Source organism: Vespa mandarinia, chromosome 22 (genome assembly GCF_050613455.1).
Source record: "Vespa mandarinia isolate Hongniang chromosome 22, ASM5061345v1, whole genome shotgun sequence".
NCBI classification, from domain to species: domain Eukaryota; kingdom Metazoa; phylum Arthropoda; class Insecta; order Hymenoptera; family Vespidae; genus Vespa; species Vespa mandarinia.
The window spans coordinates 1470001-1487500 of NC_140831.1; the positions used below are offsets into that span (position 1 = coordinate 1470001).

Consider the following 17500-nt stretch of genomic DNA (forward strand, 5'->3'; position numbering starts at 1 on the left):
GTATTTTAAATATACATTGCATTAACGTTATATCAATCAATATAATTGATAAGTATTATGTGTATCTATGTTACAAGGGAAGAAATGAAAAGAAAGAGAAAAAGAAAGAATGAATAAAAAAAAAAAAAAAGGGAAAGGAAAGGAAAACAAGTAAAAAATAAAATTCGATATCTATGGGACAGTAGTGAAAATGTAAAAGAATAAAGATAGAAAAGAAAAAAGATAGAAAAGAAAAAAAATAGGATAAATAAATAAACACTTAGCGCTCGTCTTTTTATCTTCTTCTTCTTTTTTCTTTTTCTTTTTCTTTTTTTTTTCTTTTTTTTTTTTTTTTTCTTTTTTTTGACCTTTTTCTTTTTCTTTTATTTTTTTCAAGTTCGTTATACGACTCGGATCCAATTAATGTCCGTCGTGGCCCCGTAGTTTTAAGCGGCACAAAAGACGAGTTAACTAAATTAAAAGTGATTTCGGATCGTACCTTATGCGCATGCCCATGGAGAATCGATTTCATTCCCGTCACCCCCGTACTAACGTATAACTCCCGCCCCTCTTCCTCTTCTTCTCGTTCTCTCTCTCTCTCTCTATCTATCTTTTTCTCTCTCTCTCTCTCTCTCTATCTCTATCTCTCTTTTCCTGTCTGTCTGCAGACCATCCTTTCGAATAATCTACTACGGAAAAAAAAAGAAAAAAAAAAAAAAAATAAAAAAAAAAGAAAAGAAAAAAAAAAGAAAGAAATAATACCGCGTAATTTTTAAAAACGACCGAAACTGCGGTGTGATCGAAATTTACATTGATCGATGAGTTCAACGTTAAAATCATCGATTGTATTGATAACGTGGAAATTCTCGAACAAAAAAAGAGAGAGAAAGAGATATATATATATATATAGATAAAGACAGATAGATAGATAGAGAGATAGAGAGATAGAGAGGGAGAGGAAGAGAATGTTCGATCATGCTTGATTATAACGAGCATCGAGTTTACCCCATTAATCCTCACGAAATCTGTTCGTTCGAATTCCCAAATGATCGGTACGTCGATTCCTATTAACAATCGGGTTTACAAGTAAAGTACGTTAATCGAGTTCGATGATAGCAATAATTACGATCCTATACGTTCATCTACGCATTCTGATCTTCAAATTTCAATTGGACTTTTCTAAACGATAATATACTACTATTATTATTAATCGGAATAATTAAAATTTTTGAGAATAAAGTTGTGCGTGGGTGTAACGTGTGCATTATGTATACTTCTTATTATTATTAATTATTATTAATATTTAATATTTAAATTTGATCGTATTAATTGCAAAACTTAACTATCATACAATTTTATAATCGTATAAAATATAATTTGTTGGAATATATGTATTGTCGTTAATAATAATGGAATCTAAAAAGTTTCTTTAAACAAATAAAAGCCATGTAAAAGGAATAAATATTTCTTTTTTTTTTTTTCTTCCATAAATTAATTTAAGAAAAAAAGAAAAAAAAAAAAATATATATATATATATAGGAAGAAAAAAAAAGAACAATGAAAATATTCGACTAAGTCTAATATATTATTTGCGACTATGAAAAAGAAAATTAATTAATTGATTGATTGATTGATTGATGGATCGATCGATCGATTGAATTGATTGATTGATTGATTGATTGATTGAAAAAAGAAAGAAAAAGATGTTTTATTAACTTTTTCGATTATTAATTATTTGAAAACAATTGAAAGTTGTGTTCTAACGTTCTAAAAATGAAATATAAATATCATATCCTATAAAAATAATTCGTAAATCGAACGAATTGATTAATGAATTAATAATAATCATTTGAAGCGATTAATAAAGCGTAGATGATTAAATGACAATATTGTTATAAGAACAATACTATGTTAGCGTTTTATGAAAGAACAAACGACAAATCGAAGAGCAAATCAGGTTAAAAAAATGTTTCTGGTTCGAGGTTGACAGGCATCGTTCCAAATTCAAATCAGTTTCGGTGGCACTCTTCTCTCATCCTCCCTCTCTCTCTCTCTCTCTCTCTCTCTCAACTTCTCACCCCTGGTCTATCGTCATGACCTAATTGCACCCTATGTCTGACCACCTGTAAGTCCGTATCGCTGTGCGTCTGACCACTGCAGAGAGGCTTGCGTGTCGAAGGTCGAACGAAAACTATTCTCTCACGAACAACCGCATAGAAGGCATAACTTGTTCCCCTTTTTTACTTACCCCTTCCCCTTCCCCTTCCCCCACCACAACCCTTTCTTTGTAAATTCATACGTCGTAAATTTATATGTTCCTCTTTTATTTTATTTTCTCCTTCCTTTTTTTTTTCTTTCCTTTTTTTTCTTTTTTTTTTTTTTTTTACACCGTTATCTTACGTAGAAATAACGATAGAACGAAATATTGAATTTGCAAAGTATCTCTTGGTGTCGTAAAAAAAAAAAAAGAAAAAAAAAAGAAAAAAAGAAGAAAAAGAAGGAAGAAAAAAAATTGAAGAAAATAATGATAATGATAACAAATTCTTCGAACAGAAATTTCATTCCTTTTTATTTTCCTTTTCTAATCATCTGTCTCCTTTCGTTTCTTATTTTCTCTCTTTTTTTAAATAAAGATCACGTTCAATATTTTATTAAATCGTTATTTGCAAATGGATATATTTAAATAAAAAGAAATAAAACAATATATTGCACACATACGTATATATATACGTATATATGTATATATATATATATATATATATATATATATATATATATATATATATATATAAAGTAAGAAAATTTTCAGAAGAGAAATTTTCTTTTCCCTCTTTTTTTCTTTTTCTCCATTTTCAAGGAGGGAGAGGAAGTCCGGTGTAAGTTTTGAGAGTTCAACGAAACAATTTAAAAGAATAAAATATACGATGATAGTTTTTCGCGTAGCTATCCGAAAGGAAATGTTTCTTTTTTTTCTTTTTTTTTTTTTTTTTTCTTCCACGAATACGTAGAAATATGGCCGTTGGCCAAAATATTCGATTGGATACAACATCACCATCACCATCCCACCATTTCTCTCCTCCCCCCCCCCCAATGGAGGGAACGTCGTACAAATGCCAAGTCTGACAATTTCAATTCGACCATTCTCATGGTTCTTACCTACGAATGTCGAATTCAACCGGGGAACCATCCATTAAATATTTTTTTTGCTGACAATGCATGTTTTGCGAAACTGCGAAGACTTCACAGCAGCAGGAGCAGCAGCAGCAGCAGCATGTTTTCCGGTAGATACGATCGCTATAACGGCCGATCATGTAAAACGATGAGTTTGCTTCCTTCGCTCGTGTTCTTCTTTTTTTTTTCTTTCTGGTAATTTTTTTTTCCTTTTGTTTTATTTCTTTCTTTTTTTTTTTTTTTTTTTTTTTTTTTTAATTTTATTTATTAACCACAAGGAACAAGACTGCATTACAGATCAATTTCATAGCACTTATAATGTATACGTACTTTATAATGACTTAATAAGTATATAATAAGTATATAAGAACACAAAGAAAAGGCGAAGAACAACAGCAATAATAAGAACAACAACAACAATAATAATAATAATAACAATAATAATAACAATAATAATAATAATAATAATAATAATAATAATAATAATAATAATAATAATAATAATAAGTAGAAAAAGAAGAATTTATTTTTTTTTAATCATTGTTGATCGTTTCATTTTTTTTCCCTATTCTATATACTTCACATATCTACATTTTACTTTCTACATTATATTTTTAATAAGTATTTAGATCTTTTTTAATTTTTTTTTTTTTTTTTTTTTTTTTTTTTTTTTTTTTTTTCTATGAATATTATAATAAAAGATACATAGCAATGTAATGTAATATAGTAATGTAATATGTTATGTGTTATATATTATCAATTAATACGAAGAGAAATTCAGGTAATAAAATATAATATTTATATATAAATATATATATATTTTTTTTTCTAAATATCTAATACGTTCGCCTTTAAACAACGTAAAAAGGTCAGATCTCCGTAGACACGTAGGATTCGTGTAAACTTAGAAAGGGATTTGGTCGGTCACGCGATACGGTCAGTCCTTTCGACCTATCGAGATCAACGATATAGAAAACGACGGATCACGAGCCATGGGACCTGTTTTGTCTTGATCGCTTGTTCGAAACTCCTATCGATCGAGACGACCTCTCTCTCCCCCCTTTTACCGACAACTTAGAATCGTATCACGCTCTCGCACTTAAGTAGCCGCAGCTGCTGCAACGAGTTTAGAAAGCTGAGCAACCGAGTGAGTACTCGATTCGCGTCAAGTGCCAAGTGATTTCAAATTCTTTTCTTCCTCTTTTTCCTCTTTTTCGTCCTCCTCCTCTTCTTCTTCTTCTTCTTCTTCTTCTTCTTCTTCTCATTTCCTTTTTTCTTTTTTTCTTCCTTTTTTTTTTTTTTTTTTCTATTTCAATTCCATCCTGTACACGTCTTCGATCACGAAAAATAAGAAACCACGAAAGACGTCCTTTTTCAATCTATTAAAGAAATCTTTGGTAATGGAAAAACTAAAATTTTTTTTTTACAGATGACCTTTCTTCCTTTCTTTTTTGGTTTTCTTTTCTTTTCTTTCTTTTCCTTGGTTCTTTTTTTCTCCCAGATTAAACAAAATTCTAATTTCTTTGTAGTTTTATATTTAAAATTTAAAAAGAAAACAAATTAAATAGAGAAGTTTTGCAAAAGAGAAGTAAATGAATGACTTTATAAAATTGTCAAGAACAAAATGTTCAAATTGAAAATTTCAATATTAAAAATAATCCGATATTTATTCATCGACCAATCTCCCATGGTTAAGAATTTTCATCGTGTAAAATAAAAATAATGGTGGGTTAGTAGGAGCTGTGTTAACGATGAAAAAAAAAAAAAAAAAAAAAAGAAAAGAAAAAAAAATAGAAGGATCTAATCGATCTTTAAAGATCGATCTTTCCTCATCAGGGACACTTGTTATCGAGTTTCTTCCTTCGAATTAAATTTTAAGGATTTGTATGAAAATTGTCCTCTTAAATACAAGAGAAGAATCTCTGTCTCTTTCTCTCTCTCTCTCTCTCTCTCTCTCTCTCTCTCTCTCTCTCTCTCTCTCTCTTTCTTTCTTTGTCTCTCTCGTTCTCTCTTTGTCTCTCTAGCCCTTTATACTTATCGTATAGATAGCGATCTTCTTTCTAAAGGGAACGAGAAATTCGTTCCCTTTTATTCTTTTAACTTACTAAACTCGGATTTCATCCAATAAACGAAGAAAATCCATCGAATTTTTTTTTTATCTCTTTCAGACAATTGCATTAAATTCATTCATTCCTCTCGAAATACTGTTCCCTTCGTTTTCCTCTCTATTATTTATTATCATCTTTTAAAAAAACTTAGATAGTTTGTTACCGTTTGAAAATAATACACGATCGTTAAAGAGATCGTTGAATTTTGTTAAAATATTATGGATTAATGTCGCGTATAATAAATCTATATGATATCGAATTAAAATCCCCTCCTCCTCCTCCTCCTCCTCCTCCTCCTCCTCCTCCTCCTCCTCCTCCTCCCACCAAACGGTTACGTTTCGTCCTTCATCGGGAGAAGATCTATTTCGTGAAATGGGAAATCACTTCTTCTTGATGATGATTCGAAATATCGTTAAATAAAATGAAAAAGCATATCTCGTTTCGTTCGTTCGATCGATCGATCGATCGATCTTATTTCGAGTGGTCAGGTCATGAAATTATAACTACTCGATCGTATCGTTTATTCGACGTTCAATTTCTCAAATATCAAAGAACCTCTTTTCCATTAATGTGTATGTCTGTGTGTATGAGTATATATATATATATATATATATATATATATATATATATATATATATCTTAGTACATACATGCCAATAAAAATGGCGAAGAGCTATTGTAAGAAAGAAGAAAATGGTGGCGCATAAATATCTCATTTGTACGATAGTAAAAATCAAAAGTGTGTGTATGTGTGTGCCTGTGTACAAACGTTTTTCGATTAACACCATTTTACCCATAAGGAAGATTGATCTTCGTCGATTGTGGCGAATCTCGAACTTTCATCATGAAATTTTTCTTATATATATATATATATAGAGTACTCTACCTAATATTATTTATTTTAATATAAAGTATCAATCAATTTTTTTTCCTTTTTCTTTTTCATTTTTTTTTTTTTCTTTTCTTTAAGATACTATAATATTATTTATTTAAATACAAGATATGAAACATTGTTTTCTCCTTCATTCTTTTTACAATACAAAATTCAAATAGTGCCTTTTATTTATTTCTTATGCAAGAATATACATCAAACATTTCCAAATAAAAGAAAAAAAAAATAAATAAATAAATAAAACTAGAACAAACGAACATAAAATATTATTACAATGTTACTTATTTAAATTTAAACTTCGAACATTACTTACATACATACATACATACATTAAACATTTATACGTGTTATACGTATATTCTTACGTATTTAATTTCTGATTTCTTCTTATCCTTTGCCGGAGACATTGCCAAGAACAATACGATATTTCAACGTTGATTACGATATTCAACTCTCGAAGAAAGTTTTGTCATCGACAACGATAAAAGAAAACTGATAATCGGAAGCTAACGACCCTTTCGAATCACTATCGTTATATTCTTCTACGATCACTTTTATGAACGCTTTACGAATAAATCGATTCTCCTTATCCTAACCCCAATTCCGATACAACTTCCTTTTTCCTACGGGACTTGAGTTTCTATAAAGTAAGTACGAACTAAATCTATATATCAGTTATTGTACTAACTCCACGGAACACAGCCATTTTGAATTTAATATTATATGTCTTGTTCTTTCATTTCAGAATTGCGTTCGTCGACCGAATCGAAATGGACTTATTAAATTCTTTAATGTTATATAGTATATAAATGAAAGGGTTAAGAGAAGATTAGAAAAAATAAATAAATAAATAAATAAATAAATAAATAAATAATAAAAAGAAACATTGCATAATGACGCTCGATCGATAAAACAATTCGCTATCGATATTTCATTGACATTTTTCTTATAAAAGGTTTTCCTTCTCACTCTCTCTCCTCCCCTGCCCCCCTCCTCACTCTCTTATAAATATATTTAAAATCATAATTTATGAATTATAAATTAAAATTTTATTACAAATTATAAATTATATTTTTAATATAAGAATCTATTTAATTTATTTATAATGAATGAAATAATAATAATTGATGATAAAACATTTTGATTGATTGTACCTTTCATTCTCTCTCTCTCTCTCTCTCTCTCTCTCTTTTTTTTTTATTTCTTCTTTTTCTTTTTATTTTATTTTATTTTATTTTATTTTAATTTTTTTTTTAATTAAATCGTTCGCGATGTCTGTTGAATATTTCTAAAAGCCCGGTTAACTTACGATTAAAACCGTCAATAATTAATCTATCGTTGCCATGGTGAATATGGTAAAAGGGAAAATCAATTTTTCTTTTTTAATCTGGTAGACGCAAACATTATATATTCTATTGTAGAATACCACGGAATAATGTTGAAAAATCGATTAGGAAAGCAATCATGCGATATGTCGATTTTTTTTTTTTTTTTTTATTGACATTCACAAAGGGTTTTGAAATGACGAGGTCGCGTTATTATAACGAAGACATAAAGATATATTCGCGTTTTCATTGAGATTATTGAATTATAGAATCCTTGAGGAACACGAACTTCAATGTTTTCTTATTGACCAAATTATTAATTTTATTTTTTTTTTTTTTTTTTTCTTTTTTTTTATAGTTATCATGTATCTTCCAACTCGTTACTTTTTTTTTTTTATTTATTTATTTTATTTTATTTCATTTAAATAGTTAATAATTATTTCAGATAATAGGATTTAAACATTAAAAAAAAAAAAAAAAAAAAAGAAAAAAGAAATTCATAATAAAATGAAAACAAATCAAATTGCTCTATACCATGATAAAATTAATTGTAAGAAATATTGACAATAAAAATATATAATCGATTGTAAACTTTACAATTAAATTTTGTTTTAAAATGTTAAATGGAATCGAATTATTTACATTTATTCTGATTCATATCCTGAATATTAATTAAGAACATTATTAAATTCTAATAATTATATTTCAGTCAATAATGCATATTTCGTAGAATATCATTTTCTAAAGGGATTAAAAAAAGAAAAAAAAAAGATCCTCTTATATATTATCCTTATCATAAAAAAATAAATCGAATTTCTTCGGAATCAACGTTGGAGCCGATTTTAATATAAGTATCAAAAGGAGATATAATCGAAACCCTATAATTTCGCTTGAGCCGTCTCACGAACTAAATTTATATTCATAGTCATATCTATGTGTACCTAGTCATCTCATAAAGACAATTTCATTATCTTTTTTCTTTATCTATACATAATATATATACATACATATATATATATATACACTTCATACGACTAATGAAAATATTTCATTTATATGTGTTATAGGAACAAGCCGAAGACATTTGCGTTCGATCACTGCTTCTATTCTTTGGAACCCGGATCGGAGAAGTTTGCAAGTCAGGAAATAGTTTTCGATGCTCTTGGACGCGATATTTTGGACAATGCGTTTCAAGGCTACAATGCTTGCATTTTCGCTTACGGACAAACTGGTAAGATAAGAAAATTCTTCGTGAAGTCGGTCATACAGTATAAACGTGCTTTGGTATTCATACAATGTATTCGGTGCCTCTACGAATAAGTTTTCAATTATTTATATTATTTAAATTAATACAATATTACAACGAATATAGATTTGAATTATTCTTTATATATTAGACAAAAAAAAAAGTATTAACCCAAGATATGTCAAGAAAATTTTTTTGTATTTTGATCTTTCGATTTCATTAATTGGCAATTATTAATATAAATCTTGTATTATTTCTTTTAAATAAATAAAGTAAGATTATATATAATTTTAATAAAAATTTTAATGATTTCATTATGGTTACGTCGTTATTACGAAAGAAAAGATAAAAAGAAAAAAAAATTCAATTATAAAAATTATTTAAAAATTCGATATTATTATAACAATATTATTGCATTATTTAAATAAATAAAGATTAAATTATATTTGAAAATGGCGTTGGTTTCAAGTCTCTATGATTTTTCATTTCGAAGATATCGACTTCGAAAAATTTCCATTCATAATTCGTAATAGTACAGCTGTTCGTAGTAATAGTAGTAGTAATGGCAGCAGTAGTAATATGGCCGATTTTAAATAAACAAAATAAAATTTACATAATTATAATAAAAATTCGAATGATTTCGTGATTGGTATGTTTTTGTTACGAAAGAAATGGAAGAAATTCAATTATAAAAATTATTAACAAAATTGATTTTATTATAACAATATTATTGCATTATTTAAATAAATAAAGATTAAATTATATTTGAAAATGGCGTTGGTTTCAAGTCTCTACGATTTTTCGTTTCGAAGATATCGACTTCGAAAAATTTTCATTCATAATTCATAATAGTCCAGCTGTTCGTAGTAATAGTAGTAGTAGTAGTAGGCCATGCGTAAATTCTTGAAATTTATATAGGTCAGTGTGTCACTGGGCCAATGAATGAAATTATATAGGTTAGTGGGTCAACGTAAACGTCCTCCATTTACATGGGAATATCTCCGGAACTAAAAATCGTAGAGACTCGAATAAAATATCGTTTTAAAGGGCAGAATTTTCTCTATAATCTCAGCATATTGTTAATAATTAATTAACAATTTGTTATAAACAATTTGTCATAAATAAAATTCTTACGAACCAAATTCATCTTATTTCGCCAACAATAAGATTCAGATTTTGTACAATTTATAAAATTACATAAAAATTAATAAATAATTAATAAAAAAAATTATTTTGTTTATCGGATAAACAATTGTTTTTTTCTACATTACTAATAACTAAATGTTTCATGAGAATATCTTCGGAACTAAAAGTCATAGAGACTTGAATCGAATACGTTTGTAAAGGACAATGTTTTCTCTTTTCAACGTATTGTTAATAATTAATGAACAATTTGTTATAAACAATTTTTATAAAAAAAAAAAAAAAAAAAAATCTTACGAACAAAATTATTCATCTTACTTTTCTTTTTCTTATTGATACAAAAATTCAGATTAGATCCGATTTATAAAATTGCATAACAATTAATAAACAAATTACTTTTTTTTTTATCAATTCTCAAAAAAAAGAAAACACACACAGACCAAGTGTAATATATCCCTGTTTTCATAACGTTTAATGAAACGCTTTGTCACGTCTATCTTATTTTCCTGTAATTACGGATAGATTCATTTTCAAATTAAAATTCATTTCGAATAAAACTTCGCGAAAGATTAATTCGTAAAAATATTTTTATTCCATATTTTCTTTTTCTCTTATTTTTTATTTATTAAAATGATATAACACATTTAATATGTATAAAAGGAAATATTTCATTCGCAAATGAATTTCAGACATTGACTTCTAATAATAACTAATCATTTTCTCATTAATTATATCTTTGTCTCTTTTCTCTCTCTCTCTCTCTCTCTCTCTTTCTTTTTCCATTAATTCTTCGGAGTCATCAGCGTCGGTCAGTTTTTCCGATAAGAAATCATTATACTTTGTCGTCCTCATATATATTCAAGAATAAATAACATTCGCAAACTAATTCGATAAACAAATAGCCACACGTTTATAGCCAGTCTTTTAGGGGTCATACTTCAGATAAACGTCAAACTGTGATACTTGAAATAAATAAAATAAAATAAAAAAAAAAAAAAAGAAGAAGATAGGAGACAACACGTCGTCTAATCGAATCGTCTATATAAAATAATATTTTTTAACTATCATAATTTCAAATTAAATATATTTATAATAGTACACGAGGGTGAAATAAAAAGGTTCGATTAATTCAATACATTTTACATCGATATTCATTATGTCCTATTAATTAGTTATTATTATTATTATCATTATTAATGATCATAATTACGTGATCTATAATTTATATGTAATTATCATTATTATTTTCATTAATAATATAAATAACTTAAATATTAACTCTGTAGAATAATGTTGTAGAATTATAGAATGAATTTCTTTTTTCTTTTTTTTTTTTTGTGTTTGTATGAAAAATTATTGACACACAAGTAGACATATTTTTTTGTTTTTTTTTTGTTTTGTTTTAAAGAATAATAACATTTTCCTTAATAAAATTACATTACCGTGTAGAATTCTGTGATAAAAAAAAAAAAAAAAAAAAAAAAAAAAAAAAAAAAAATGAAACAATTAAAAACTAAAAAAAGAAAATTTTAACGATTACAAAAAAGCATCCAACAAATTCATTATTATATTATCATTGTATTCATTATATTTATGTCATTATTGTAAAATAAAAATTATTATCTCAAAAGTATTTGAATATATATATATATATCATTGAGATTAACGTTCGTTGAAATCAATAGGGTCTGGGAAATCTTACACCATGATGGGGAGCGGTGATCAAAAGGGAATAATACCACGGCTATGTGACAATCTATTCGACATGATAGCAAAGCAACAGAGTTCTCAGCTGACCTTTAAGGTCGAGGTATCTTACATGGAGATTTACAATGAGAAGGTGCACGATCTCCTCGATCCGAAGCCGAATAAGCACTCGCTCAAAGTCAGGGAGCACAATGTACTTGGCCCCTACGTAGACGGATTGAGTCAGCTCGCTGTAACATCCTTTCAGGTGTGAACAAATTCACCATCGAATCAATAATATCTTCAAACTTTTTTTATATGGAAACTTTTTTTTTTCTTCCTTTCTTTTCTTTTTTTACAAGTATATATATATATATATATATATATATATATATATATATATATATATATAATATATAATATATAATTTTTTTCTTATTTATTTATTTCTTTTTTTTTCTTTTTTTCTTTCTTTCTTTCTTTTTCTGTTTGACAGCACGCAAAGAGAGAATTTAATACATAAAATCTTAAATATTATGTATACAAAAATATTTATATATATATATATATATATATATGTGTGTAATTATTTTGCTGATAATTGATATATTTGATTATAACATTTGTTAATAATTTTAAATGTTATTATATGAATGAAAAAATTTTTAATTATATAATAAAAAGAAAGATTAATTAATTAATTAATTAATTAATATATATATATATATTAATTAATTAATTAATTAATTAATATATATATATATATATATTACAAAATTAATTTGTTATTGTATTAAAAAAAAATGTAACGTTCGTTACGAGTTTTTCCATTTAAAATGTAAAAAGAATTTATTAATCTCAATTAATTAATTTTCTTCTTCCAACCCCCTCCCTCGTCCCTATTCTTAAAAAAAAAAAAAAAAGGAAAAAGAAAAGACATTCAAAAAAAGAAAAAAAGAAAAAATCTATAAAAGTATAATTTAACAATAATATTACAGGATATCGATAATTTAATGGCGGAAGGCAACAAATCGAGAACAGTGGCTGCGACGAATATGAACTCGGAAAGTTCTCGTTCGCATGCAGTATTTTCAGTGATTCTCACGCAAACTCTGACGGATTCGAAAAGTGGTGTCAGTGGTGAGAAAGTATCACGAATGAGTTTGGTAGATTTGGCGGGAAGCGAAAGGGCTGTGAAAACTGGAGCGGTAGGCGATAGGCTTAAAGAGGGAAGCAATATTAACAAGTAAGTTTTATATATAATAATGCAACAAACTCAACATAACGTTCTATTTTTTCCAAAAAAAAAAAAAAAAAAAAAAAAAAAAAAAAAAAAAAAGATTAAATCTTCGATTTAAATTTTCGATGAAACATTAATTATTTATTCCTTCTCTCTCTCTCTCTTTCTCTTTTTCTCTCTTTATTTTATAGATCTCTCACGACATTGGGTCTAGTCATTTCGAAGCTTGCGGATCAGAATTCTGGGGGCAATAAAAATAGAGACAAGTTTGTGCCTTACAGAGATTCTGTTCTAACGTGGCTTTTGAAGGTAATAATATATATATATATATATATATATTTCTTTTTTTTTCTTTTCCTTCTTCTTTTGAAACAAAGAAAAAGAAGTCCCTATCGAAAGATTTTTAAGATTTTACATCGAGATGATAATAATATGTATATTTAACCTTGAACTATTTCAACGTCAAGGTCCTTGAAGTGAAATAATAAGAGAGGGAAAATAAGTGATTTATTTTTACATACCGACACACACACGCACACACATACAAATAAATGAATTTTCCCTCGGGTAGAAATATCTCAGATGCGATTAAATCAAATTAGGTCATAGACCAAATTAAAGCCTTGACTTATTTATTAAATACTTCCATTACTCATTTACTTTCATTTTTTATTTCTTTTTTTTTTTTTCTTCAACAAGACAAAATTCCTCTCTCTTTTACACTCGTTATTATCAAATTAACTATTGTAACAGCAGTTTCGTAGATTAAAGATAAAATTAGATAAGAGATCAAAAAAAAAAAAAATATATATATATATATAATTTCTTGAACAAGAACTTAAACAATTTGGGTCAGTCTTTTGAAAATAAATTATACTTGGGGGAAAGGAAATAATAAAGAGAAGATATTACGTACTAAATATTAGTTGTGTAGCAAAGGGACGAGGAGTTTAGTGAATGTACCAAAGGGAGTTAGAGAAGTTTAGGAACGTGTAGGGGTATACCCTTGCTCTCTCTCTTTCTCTCTCTCTCTCTCTCTCACACACACACATACAATAACCGTTTACGAGCGTCGTCTCTACATGTAGATTTGTTTTCAGGATAATCTCGGTGGTAATAGTAAAACCGTTATGGTTGCCACCATATCGCCTGCGGCAGACAATTACGAGGAAACGTTGTCGACTCTACGATATGCGGATAGAGCGAAGAGAATAGTCAATCATGCTGTAGTCAACGAAGATCCAAATGCAAGGATCATACGAGAGCTGAGACAAGAGGTTGAGGCGTTAAAGGAAATGTTGCTTCATGCTACGGTAAAATATATATATATATATATATATATGTATATGTATATTTGAAATTGGATTTTGATAAGATAATCCATTAACAACCTTTCGTCTTTGATATTATCAAAGGGTTAATATTAAATTATCGATTTTACATTTAAAGGGACAGGGTTCAATCGTCGGACAGCAACGCACAGATATAACCGAGAAATTATCAGAATCGGAAAGACTTATGAAGGAGATGTCACAAACATGGGAAGAGAAGCTCGTTAAAACTGAAAGACTACAACACGAGAGACAACAGGCATTGGAAAAAATGGGTATCAGTGTCCAAGCATCTGGAATACAAGTTGAAAAGAACAAATATTATTTGGTGAATTTAAATGACGATCCTAGCTTGAACGAGCTATTGGTTTATTATCTCAAAGAAAGGACTCTAGTTGGTGGACGTTCGGCAAAAACGGAACAGGACATTCAATTACACGGATTGGGTATATTACCGGAACATTGTGTGATCACGATCGAGGAAACCGGTCTTTATATGACACCTTTGAACGGTGCCAGATGTTTCGTTAATGGCAATCAGGTAGTCGACAAAACCCCATTGTTACATGGCGATAGAATCGTTTGGGGAAATCATCATTTCTTCAGGGTTAATTGTCCGAGAAGTGCTACAGGTATTATTGTCTGTTAAATTAATTAACAAAACAATCAGTTTATAAACATTCTTCATTTCTATTTTATCATAGTTATGAGAGATAATAATTTTAACGATGCTCGTTTTTCTTTTTCTTTTTTTTTTCTTTTTTTTTTCTTTTTTTTTTTTTTTAGCTATTAACAGCGAACCACAAACACCTGCACAAAACATCGATTATACTTTTGCGAGGGAAGAATTAATGCAAAACGAATTGTCCAATGATCCGATTCAAAGAGCCATTGCCAGATTAGAGAAACAACACGAGGAGGACAAACAAGTGTGTAGTTATTGTTGATCGATCAATTACAAAAACAAAAACAAAACAAAAAATCTATCCTCTTCTGATAAAACTTGATTTATTTCACAATTCTTTCTTCTTTTTTGTTTTTTGTTTTTTTTTTTCTTTTTTTTTGCCCCTCTAAAAACTCAAAGGTTGCACTCGAAAAACAAAGGTTGGAGTACGAACGACAATTTCAACAATTACGTAATATATTATCACCATCAACGCCATATTCACCATACGTACCGTATGATCCCTTGAGAGGCAGCCAAACTGGAAAACTTCCTGCCTGTACGCCTACAACGCAAATGCGCGTTGAAAAATGGGCCCAAGAAAGGGACGAAATGTTCAAGAGAAGTTTGGGCCAGTTAAAGACCGACATACTCAAGGCCAATGCTTTGGTTCAGGAAGCTAATTTTCTTGCCGAGGAAATGGGAAAGCAAACGAAATTTAGCGTTACTTTGCAGATCCCTCCGAATAATTTGAGCCCTAATAGAAAGGTAATCATTGAAATATAATTAATAACAACAATAATAACAATGACAATGACCACAAAAAAAAAAAAAAGAGTAAAATTATGTTTGTTTCATTTGTTTTTTTGTTTTTTTTTTTTTTTTTTTTTTCCCTCGCTTAATAATATAATTAATTTACTATGTCCTTTGATTTCATTCATTCTCGAATCATATGAATTATTTTTACATTATATTTCTCTTATATTCGTAATATTATTTCTATATATTCGTTCAGTTTCTTTTTGTTTATTCGTTTGTTTGTTTGTTTGTTTGTTTGTTTGTTTGTTTGTTTGTTACTTTTTCTTTGTTTTGTTTTTTTTTTTATTTTTTCCTTTCACCCATTTTACACTCTCACGTTACTACACGTAGAGTGTATTCTTCCAGCGTGGTGCATTCGTCAGTGAACCGGCTATATTGGTAAAAAGGACTAACATGGGTAGTCAGGTATGGTCGATGGAAAAATTGGAGAACAAATTGGTCGACATGCGAGAAATGTATGAGGAACGAAAGGATCCAAATAATTGTCAACGATTACCGATTGTCAAGGTAAAAAAATGATAGTCGCGAAATTGAAGGAAAAAAAAAACCGATGACAGATTAGAGAAAAAAAAAAAAAAAGATAAAAAGATCAATACGATCACTAATACTTACATTATCTTTTTTTTTTTTTTTTTTCTTTTTTCTTTTTCTTTTATATGCAGGACGAAGTATTAGGAAAGACCCAAGATCCATTTTATGAGTCACAAGAGAAGCACAATTTGATCGGCGTAGCGAATATATTTTTAGAGGTACTGTTTCACGACGTTCGGTTAGATTATCACACGCCTATTATCAGTCAACAAGGTGAGGTCGCTGGACGACTTCAAGTTGAGATAAGCCGTATCGCCGGACAATTTCCTCAGGATCGTATTTGCGAGGCAGCATCCGAATCATCGGGCGATTCAACGTCCTCTGAGCCAGATGATTATTCTGGATCAAGTCATATTACTTGTCGTGTTACGATAAAACAGGCAACGGGTTTACCCCTGTCATTGAGCCATTTCGTATTCTGTCAATACATGTTTTGGGGAAATCCAGAACTTATAGTTGTACCGCCAGTAGTAAATGCTGAATTGCCACCCTCGAATTGTGCAACCGGACAAAGAGATTCTCTTGCGTTTAGGTTTGATCACACTGAAGATTTCAAGGTACCGATAACGGAAGAATTTATAGAACATTGTGCCGGTAAGAATATAATATTTCTTATTTCCTTTTCTTTCTTTCTTTCTTTCTCTCTCTCTCTTTTTTTTTTTTTTTTTTTTTTTGCGTATATATTTCTCAATTCAAACGAGAAATCCAATAATCGCGAATGATTATTCTTCTTGTTTTGTTTTTTTTTTCTTTTTTTTTTCTTTTTTTTTTTTTTTTTTTTTCTTTTTTTTTTCTTTTTGTATATTCACAGAAGGCGCTTTGAGTATAGAAGTTTGGGGTCACAGAAGCGCCGGCTTTTCTCGTAGCAAACCCGGATGGGAAGTTGAACAACAACAATTGGCCAAAGCTCGTTCATTAGCCGATCGTTGGTCGGAATTAACGAGAAAGATAGAATTGTGGGTAGAGATACAAGAACTCAATGAACAAGGAGAATATTCGCCCGTAGAAGTTGTCACGAAACAGGACACATGGACAGGTTATTGTTATTTAAAAAAATTTCCTAAATTCATCTATCTCACATTTGTATTTTACATGGATCGATAAAGTATTCGTTAACGTTCATCCTTTCTAATATATTATTTTTCAATTCAAATTGTATTTTGACGATCATCCATCAACAGGTGGAATTTATCAATTGAGACAAGGCCAACAGCGTCGTATACAAGTTAGAGTTAAACCAGTACAAAATTCCGGAACTTTACCGATTATTTGTCAATCTATATTGAATATAGCGGTTGGTAGTGT

The 17500-nt window shown here is 28.8% G+C and overlaps 1 protein-coding gene across 5 annotated transcripts in view; it reads left to right on the plus strand.

Annotated features, from left to right (window-relative positions):
• LOC118442773 (kinesin-like protein KIF13A) overlaps window positions 1-17500 on the plus strand; it is a 116090-nt gene that overhangs the window by 85597 nt on the left and 12993 nt on the right. For 3 of the 5 annotated variants that reach the window (XM_035868816.2, XM_035868818.2, XM_035868820.2), the window contains exons 3-14: window positions 8543-8706; window positions 11550-11818; window positions 12549-12796; window positions 12982-13099; window positions 13891-14103; window positions 14240-14753; window positions 14908-15050; window positions 15206-15553; window positions 15935-16111; window positions 16267-16789; window positions 17007-17231; window positions 17377-17500. The exon at window positions 17377-17500 is cut by the window's right edge and continues 143 nt beyond it. In XM_035868816.2, the coding sequence (XP_035724709.1) occupies window positions 8543-8706; window positions 11550-11818; window positions 12549-12796; window positions 12982-13099; window positions 13891-14103; window positions 14240-14753; window positions 14908-15050; window positions 15206-15553; window positions 15935-16111; window positions 16267-16789; window positions 17007-17231; window positions 17377-17500 (3066 nt within the window). The remainder of the gene's footprint in view (window positions 1-8542; window positions 8707-11549; window positions 11819-12548; window positions 12797-12981; window positions 13100-13890; window positions 14104-14239; window positions 14754-14907; window positions 15051-15205; window positions 15554-15934; window positions 16112-16266; window positions 16790-17006; window positions 17232-17376) is intronic. The other 2 variants (XM_035868817.2, XM_035868819.2) reach the window with 1 other exon arrangement.